General features: G+C 30.9%; 1 protein-coding gene across 1 annotated transcript; it reads right to left on the bottom strand.

The window, feature by feature from the left end:
* Positions 1 to 3170: 3170 nt before the first annotated feature.
* Positions 3171 to 6503, bottom strand: Rh5 (Rhodopsin 5). The gene is made up of 7 exons (XM_035084026.1): positions 6078 to 6503; positions 5242 to 5433; positions 4938 to 5153; positions 4730 to 4860; positions 4479 to 4651; positions 4244 to 4401; positions 3171 to 4170 (listed from the first exon to the last, which is right to left on the bottom strand). The coding sequence occupies exons 1-7, from the start codon at positions 6149 to 6151 to the stop codon at positions 3963 to 3965; spliced, it is 1152 nt and encodes a 383-aa protein (XP_034939917.1). The 5' UTR covers positions 6152 to 6503; the 3' UTR covers positions 3171 to 3962.
* Positions 6504 to 9964: the final 3461 nt, after the last annotated feature.

Below are 9964 nucleotides of genomic sequence, written 5' to 3' on the forward strand. Positions count from 1 at the left end.
ATATCAAGAGTATGATGAAAATGAGCTGGAGAACTTATTCAAGCAAAATACTATCGTTTAGTATAATTGAAAAGTACAGGATAGTAAAGGGAAATTCTTTTTACACTTTTAAAGATCACCTTATTTTTCATCAAAAATAAGCACATAATATCACAGGAAAACTACTTAAATTCTTGTGTATCTTAGTCGTTTTTAATTCGTTGAGACCTGAAAGTTCAAAACTTCCTTTGACAGGGGACATCTAATCAAAACCTTCTTTCATCTCAGCCCCTGCTTTTTCCTTAGACACCTTCAAACTCTACGTCCTACTGCTCCTGACACTTGGTGTAGAAACTTTTGATTGTACCTAAGTCGAACGAAAGGTAGATAGAAACGACGAGTAAAAAGAATAAGTTTGAAGATGCTTGCGAGAGCCAACGATTCCTTAGTTCTCTCTCTGCTGTCTGTCCTTCGTATTATGTACCATTCACTTCTTTACTTTAAGAATACCCTTAATTGAAATCGAGGGAAAAAACTGCTTGAGTGAACTGAAATTCCAAGTCATTGCTTCTTCTTCATACGAAAATATCATTAAATATTTTGATAAAGAAAATATGAGATAATCGATGACCTTTATCACTTCTGTCATTTGACACTGACTAAACCAACACCAACACAAGTGTCAAATACTGCTTTCAATGTTAACATACATTACCAGTCGCTATACTCAATACAGAAAGCTTGTTCAATTGTTAAATTATTTATGATTTTTTTTATTGTAATCAATATTTTTAATTCTCCTATCTGGTAATGAGATTCGCGAATATTTATTTACTTACATTGTTTCTTAGACAAACTGAGTTACCACCTGAAAAAAACTGCCCTTAACGATTCTGGATGAAGTAAGGAAACTCACCGATTTAAAAAGAAATTTAAGCCACTAGACTTTTTATCAAAATTCATAGAAAGAAAAAAAACAAAAAGTCTTGAGCACTCTACAATATTACAAGACCTCCTATTGCACAAAACCTATCATGATTACTCATTGTCTAATCAAAACACGATTATAATTATTTCATAATTGACAAAATAAAATTTATACTGTTTCTCAAAATATTAATTATCTTCGTCAATCAACATGAATTCGTATGTCCCCTGCTAGTAAAGCCTTTGAAACGAATGTCAAAAAAATCGAGGGAGTCCTTAAATTTCTATACTTAATTTTTGTCATAGCTTTTGAATTCTATTGAATGATCTGATCTTTATTTACCGTCAATGTTAAATGTCTGATCTGACAAACTTTTTTTTATCATAAAAATAAAAAGATATCAGACCAAGGGATTAAAAATGTTTGTTTTACTAGAGCTAATTCATCACGATTTTTTGATGCGAAAATAAATGCATTGAGCTATTCAGGATAATATTTTATGTTAATCATACATATGGAAAATATAAAAGCTAATACTGATATTTTTTTACTGAACCATGAAGCGGAATTTTATTGTATTAAATAATCTGTAATCAAAAAATTAAATAAACTCACTGCGTATATATCAACCAGCGTTAATAATTTATATTACGTAGTAAAATATTTAAAACCAAAAAAATATTTCTATTATACATGAAATAAATTTTATATAAAAGCAAATAAATCGACATGTTTTCACTCACCACTTGAAAGTTAAAAAGACATAAATATGTCAAAGAGCGAAAATTTTAAATCCATTATTTGACCAAAAAATTTTAGTCTCTATAGAAAATAATCTTTGCACCAATTGGCTAGAGTTTCTATACATCAAAGTCTACTTTAAAAGAAAAATTGATTAAATCATTTGAAATTTATTACTCTTAATGGTTTCTTTTCCTCTTTCATAAATGTACTTTTCCGTAATTGCATTTCTCTTCATCAATAGTATTACTTTGATAAAAAAAAATCTGAATCAATAGATTTCAAATTGTATTTTCTCAAATTTTACAAACATCTTCAATATAAAATGATTTTTTGATGTTATTATTTTTTTAATTAATTATTTTTTACACAGTAAACAGAAATACGTGTAAACATCAAAATCACATATGTAAGATAATTTTAATAAATTATAAAAGAGTTAACAATTAATTATCACACATACATGAAAACGCAGAAAAGTAAAATAAACAAAAGATATTTTAGATTCAAATTTTTCCATGGTAAACGAGATATGTAATTTTGATCAAAAATTTTGATTTCGTTCCTCAAATTATTTCAAAAACCTGACATGTATTCACTCATTTCAAGTTCGAACAAAGCATAGTTTTAGTTATTACCATTCAAGGTCGCTAATCATTGACACGCCATTAGCTATGATAATCACTTTGGGTCATCTAACAATAAATTTTACATCAAAACGATTTAGAATACATATCACACTAACCTTCCATAAATGTTTCCTCGTTGAGAATTGATTGTTATTTACAAAGATATACTTGTAAAATAAAATAGACGATAAAATCATTAATATTACACGAGTATTTAATCATTCAGAAGATAATCCACTGATCATTAGAACAAATAGTTTGATCGTTTAAAAATAAAAATTCTGTTAAATTACAGTTTTAGAAAATTGAATTCTCAAAATTGATTTAAGCTTCATTAAATGTATCCTTTCTCAGATAATGAAATTTCACCTTTTCAACATTTCGTAATTTTATGCTCACATATATGAAAATGGAAACAAGTTATTTCAGAATGAGTAGTTAAAGTTTGAAACTACAATTTATTACTCGTCTTCCTCTACACTATTATAGAGTTTTCATATTTCAATGATAATTAAAAAATGAATGCTATTGCATTATAAATAATGATAAGAGTAGTGAATGTGAGAACATATATTTACCTGAAGCTCAACCAAGTCGATTTGTGATCACTGACTCTCTGAGTTTATCCAGCCAAGTTCAACTGAGCTCAACGACAATAATTTATCTGCGTTCCCCGAGGCACTGTAATCGTCCTGTCTGCTCTGATGGATTAGGATACTCGCTTGTTGGAAACAGTTGCGTTTTCATGTGCCAGTTTCAAAATCATGTCAACCCCAATTCAAATGATTTAACGACCTTACATATCGTACTTGTACTTCATTTGCACCCTCGTACCCGAAAAAAGTTCACAAAATCAATTTATGGAAGAAAAAACAACACGAAGAAAAAGCAAACATTGTTCACGTAAATTTATTATTTAATATTTATCTAGTTTTTTAGCAATCAATGTTCTAGAAATTCTTATCATGCTAGTGTACAGTTTTATGATGCCTCGCAGAGTTACATAAAAACCTCGTGAATGTGAAACATGCATCCGCAAGTTTGCAAGTGCTCATAAAAGCCTTAGGGTGTTGTTTAACGAAATGGATTTTTGCATTCCATAAGTCCATGCGTGACCAAGTTAACATGGTAGATGGAAAGATTTACAATGATTTTTAATACTTAATAATACATTAGACAAGGTAATTACTAGGTCAATATGATAATTCGTCCAGAGAAAGGTAACTACAAAGCCGGTGAAAAAACATAAATTAATCGAGGGGGTTGAAGATAAAGTAGAGGGTGATTTATATTTTCATCATTCAACTTCACTGTTTTACCTTTTTCCTTGTATAAGTAAGTTAGTAAGCCAACCCCTCGACTGATGGCAGCATATTCTACCCAAGGCAGCTTTTATCAGCTATAATAAATATATGTAGCTGCTTGAGAATATGCATTTATTAAATTTAGATACGAATATTTTCATGAACGGTGATAAATTTACAGTATATTCTTATACAATTGTTCAGGTCAATATTTAATACAAGAATTTAAAAATGTTACATCTTTCGAAAAACTTCATTTTACCAATGCACGTACAATTCTACACTTGTGGTGGATGTTAATGTAGATTCCACGACTCTTTGATCGGTAAATGGAATTTCTGAAAGATTAAAGCTTTTTTCGGTCGATAAAGTTGAGCATTTTTATGCTTCATCAGAAGTGACTTTCTCAGTGGTGGCAGACACAGTGTCTTGAACAGGAACTGGTTCATGAATGCCCATCCACTTGCATCTCTTTTGAAGTTCCAACCGGTATCTTGGGTGATTGATGGCATAAACCCAAGGATCGATACAAGAGACTGTTTTTGCAAACAATGCTGGCAGCATGGTAGCAAAAGGTGTCAATGCCTCTCTGCAGAAAATTTTTTTTTTTAAATAAGTAACAACAGGAATATACTATTGATTTTTTTTCATAAATGAATTACCGATTGCCAAACGTAACTGTCATCGTCACGACTGCATAAGGTGTCCACGAGCACACAAAGAGGAAGAAGATGGTGAATGCAACCTTTGCTATTTTCATTTCTACGCTTCTTTCTTTGTCCTGATTTGATTGAAGAGATTTAACATTCATCTTTTTAGCCTGTTAAAAATAAATTGAAAAGTTAGGATTGTACCAAGCTTGAACACAATCAGATGAAACTGGAAATTAAAACCGACTTGTTCGCGAAGCATCTTCTCATGGTTTCGGACGGATTTCAGTAGATTTGAATAAAATGTGATGATCAAACTCATCGGTATACAATATGACCAAATAAAAATGCATGCAACAAAAACTCTAGTATCTTGGTCTTCAGTTAAATAATCAAAAGTGCAAGTGGTGAGAAAACCCTCTAAGAAACAAAAATTATTTGTATTATATAATAGATCAATGCCGTTTGATAATAAATATATAGAATTGAAAACCATACCTGGTACATATCGTCCCCAGACACGAGTCCAGGGCAGAAGGGTGAAAGGTAACGTCCAAAACCACGTAAAAGCAACAATAACTGCTGCTTGTTTGCTGTTTAACCGACCATCGATCGGACAAGAAATAGTCCTACAAATGAAAATTGTTAGTATGATAGTTTTTGTTATTTTCATGACTGTTCACACAGCTGTCCTTGTAATTCATACTTATATCGATCAAATGCTATGGCTGCATTATTTATAGCTGAACCTATCCCAGACATACTTCCAAGTGCCGCATAAACGTCACATCCGAACTGCCAGCCAACGGGACGTTCCAAAAAACTATTTACTATCAACAGCGGCATTTCTATAGCCATAAGTAAATCAAATAATGCGAGATTTACTATAAACATATTTGATGCTGTTCTCAACGTTTTGGAGCTACAAAGTGAATAATCGATTTTCTTTTAGGGTTGAACAGTTTTTATGTCTACGTCGACTACGGATTAATGGCATATTATTTACTCACGTTGTAAAAATCCAGACAACACAGCCATTCCCGATAAAGGACATGACCATTAGCATGAAATAGATCAAAGCGAAGCCAATGTGCCAATATCGTCCTGGAGCGAGAAATCCTCGCCAATATGGATGAACTAAATCCGAATGTTCTGGTGGAACATTCCATCCCAACAATCGGTCCTGCATTTGAGTGACGTGTCTAAAGATGAGAATAAATTGTTAAAAGAATATTCAATCTTTTTCCAAAGCTACACTTGATTATCCTTTTACGTCATTGATGTCGTACGTGTAGTAGCAGTTATCAAAGAATGTAAAATCACTGGCGATTGTGATGATGGTGTGTCAGTGAGAGAGGTGAAAGAGAGTAGAGTGCATGTGACAAAGAATAAGGACTCTCGATGTCTATTGCAAAATTAAAACGGATTGAATAATTACTGGAAAACAATACAGAATGATTAGCCTGGGTGTTGCTGAATATGAATATAGGTTGAGTATAAATGTGAAATTCTAGGTAGACTGACTCGACATTGAGAGTTACTCGGGACATTACGCTCCATTCTGCAAAACTCGCACCGTATACTCTCTCTCGTTTATTTATTTATTTTTCTTTACTTTCGTCTCATCCTTTTTCCTTCTTTTGATTCTCACTATCCTGTCGAGTTCACTTTAATTTTCCCTACTTTCCTTGGTTATACTCCCCGAGTCAGTTGCCAATTTCATTCGCTCGGCCGTGGCTTCCGATTTTCCTTCTTTTACTCTTTTTATATCCTTCGACTCTACCTCTCTTTCTTTCGTTCGACACAATACCAAGTGATTATCAAAGAAATAATCAGGTACACTCACCCAACTCCTCCTATTCCGACTCCTCCAACAAAAGCCTGCATCGGACTGATTATGTTGCTATCGTTCAAGTACATCTTGGTTTCTTACTTTTGCCACTTATCAATTTTTTCTTTTCTTTATTTCCTGTCTAAAGGCGTACCAAAGTAAGCTCTAATTAGTTGATATGGAGGAATGAATATCTTTCGTCTGTCAAGTTCAACAGAGACTTCTTAAACGGTGGAGGAAATAATATATAATGATTGAAGTGGTCGCTATCCCCCCCTTTAAAACCAAAATTTTCTAACAAGTATTATTAATATGCTAAAATCACGAATCTGTGAGGTAGGATTGTTCTTATAGAGGTTCGTTTGATTTCACGCGAGGGACAATCGAACACCACAGTAATATTTGAAGTGAGACGCGGTGCGATATTGTTGGGGGGTACGTTCCGCAACTCACTTGATCTCATGACACAATGCTATTCCCTTTTATATGGACTTGTTTAAACATTCCGGATGGCGTGCTAGCTGAGAATTTAATTCGATTTACAGATGAAGAAACCTTTTGTTCAGCTGAATCCAACCGGTCACGCAATTTTATATCAAATTCATCCCCTCGGCAAATCTTTCCTCACTTCTCGTGTCCCTAACCAGCCTACTTTGTTTCACATTTTGCATTATCACTTTAATTTTATTTTGTCATACCTATTTCTTATTCACTTGTATTACCTTCTACAGGATTTATTTGCATTATGACGTATACAACACAAAGTCAGTTGCCACACAAGGTCGCTTTGACATTTTACATTTTAGTACGTAGCTGCATGGAATGATTTAAATTTATAGAATAATCACTAATGTTACGGTAGATTAAAAAAAAGGAAATTATTTTAAATCATGGACTAATTTTGTAATTTTTTATTGATAAAATTTTTTGAATTTGTTTTATCTTTTTCCATTTTTATATTTTACTTCTGATTAAGATGGAAGGAAAAAATAAAAAATTTATGGAAAAGTACAAAGTAAATATAATATTCGATCAATTCATATATAGAGCAATTTTGCAAAAATTTCAAATTCAATCAAAGCATTATACAGTATTAATCGTGAATTACTTTTAATTTATTTCAATATTTTTATACGAAATTTTTTTCAGTAAATAAACTACAACAAATTCGTTTTTGATCTAATTATTAAAAAGAATATCCTATAAAATGTGTATGATACTTGACTTTCGGAATGTAGAATATATTTTTATCAATAATTGAATTTTTTATTGAAACATTTATTAAGAAAATTCCGTATGTTAATTTAACTATTCATTTTCACATCACAAATTTTTTTTACATATGAATAATTTAATTGATCTTTAATTCAAAGTCAATGGATGATAAAATATGTAAATGATTAATGAAATGGTTTTTTTACACAATATTATGTTTTATGTTAGCACAAAAATTTTACTCAAGCCATTGACGAAATATTCTACCTCATTATTCATTCATTTATTAATATTTAATTAATAATAATGTTGTATATTGGCTTGTAATCTTTTGTACATTTCTATCAATTATGATTAATTATGAAATATTTTCATTTATAAATGATTATTCAGTAACCAACATAGAGCTCTCAATGAAAACTATCTGTAAAATGGAGATTTACATGGGTTTTTCGATTATATAACAATCAGAATTATTTATTATAATTATCAAAGCTTTGTTGATTAAAATTGAATTAACATACATGAAGCGAATGTTGAATTATTAAGAATTATATTTAATATTTCTAAATACAACAACGAAATTCAGCTGAAACTTTCTCCATTGGAAATAAACAATTTAATACTGAACCATCAAAAAATTAATGTTAAAGTTATTCAATTACCAAAGATAAAGATTCCCTCTTCAGAAAAAAAAATCAAAATGTAAGTTACAAATAACGAATTGATGAATGCAAAACTCTGCATTGTGAGAATTTATAAAACACATTATGTAATGATCATTGAAATTATTTGAAAATTATTGTACAATGATATGATGATTGAGGTACCTAATTATTTTTACGCTAGAATTCATTATTGTCAGATATTGTAATAGAGTCATTATTGATGATTAACGTTTATGAAATCCTGAGATTTACAGTGTACTCTTCAACAATTTTCCCCCTTACTTGACGGGTTTGGTATTTTTCGGGGCTTGGGATTTATTCCGACTTCCTCCTTCGACATATGTTTTGGATTCAGGGTATTTACATCTGTGAAAGTAGTAAAAGCTAGTCGTTTTGGAAAAACCAGTTTATTCTAAAAAATTTTACACCAATATAACTTACAAATCCAAGTTGTAGACACTATAGATTTTTCACACACTACGAAACGTGTAGAAGGTGTTTACAAATCATGCATAGTTTGTTTGTGGACATTTTACATTGAACACAACGTATATGTTATTTTAACACGTTTTTGAAGTCCTGGGGTTTGCAGTGTAGATTGCGTCCCCGATGCTATATATATATATATTTTATTAATTTAACGTATCATGTACGATCATGTTCAGAAAATATTGTAAAATTTAATTTCTCTATAGAATTACAACATTGTACGATTCGTGCATTTTGTCAATATGAATTCCATTTTATTGTCTGAACGTAAGATTTTCGTCACCAAGGTCAATTTTTTGTTTTTCGCTTATCAATTAATTTATAATTTTTTATTCCCATTGAAGAGCAATAAAAAAAATTCATCTCCATAGATTATTATAGGGGAAAAGGGGGTAAAAAGGAACTCTATAGAAAACTTTTAATCGAAAAAATTATTCATTATATTAAAAAATTTTAATAATTTTGAATGCATTATTAAATTGACAAATTGATGAACAAAAAGTGCAATAATTGTTTTTCAAATTATTTTAATAAATTAGTATATTTTCACGAATGTTTTATTTTGGCCCCGCGTTCCAATCTACCCACCTTTCCCTATTGTTTAAAATAATGATGTTGTATTGTTACATTAAAACCATTCTTTTATTTATAATAAAATGATTAAGCTAAGACTAAAATTTTTAACCAATATATTTAGTATAATAAATAAGGTTTTCGTTGAGAGTCTTTTTCAAGTACTCTCATGGATACTTAAGTATCAGTTTACATTCATCTGTTGATGGTTTTATTACTTTCCTGATGATTGTACCAGCACATCTATGATCGACGCATAATCAGTACAAAGAAAGAGATGTTTGGTTCTCCATCAAAGATAGTCAGTCAGTCTTTCAAAAAGTTTCAACGAGTGCACTGTGTCGTTGTAATTAAACAAATTTGTGGTGTGGTCAATCCAAGTTAGAATTAAGCTGTTGGTTTTTTCATTGTCATTTGGTCAATTGCAATAAATTATATTGCTAGATTCAATCTTCAACTAAGTTGTGAGTTACTTTCTTTATTGTTTGAATCAAGCCGAGCCTTGATTCTTCTTATGTTACTAGATCAACTGCGTATAAGTCACATTCTTGAGGAAGTTAAGATGGTCTTCCACGAAATTATACACGATTTCTGCTGACTTATACCTTGATCTATATCTACAATTGATTGAAAATGAGACATGTCAACTACGTAAACAGCCACATTCTCAAGTGCTGAGATTTTCTCAAATCTCAATGATTTCCAGATAGGAACATCTGCTGGTTAAACTGGTTGATATGAGACATTCTAGAAGATCAAGTTTTGTTGTTGATTTTCAGTTGGCAATCAAGTGAGTCTCTGATCACATGTCTATTGGAAGATTCAGCATGAATCTTCACGAAGTTTATTTAACACTGCTGACAGAACCACTTGATTCAATTCTAATGAAGTTCAATTAAAAATGTTGATTCAATGCTGTGTCTAATTTTGGGCATACGTTTCACTCTCTGAGAAAAT

The sequence above is a fragment of the Chelonus insularis genome, unplaced genomic scaffold (genome assembly GCF_013357705.1).
Source record: "Chelonus insularis isolate UGA/USDA-ARS -01 unplaced genomic scaffold, ASM1335770v1 contig_379_pilon, whole genome shotgun sequence".
Lineage (NCBI taxonomy): Eukaryota > Metazoa > Arthropoda > Insecta > Hymenoptera > Braconidae > Chelonus > Chelonus insularis.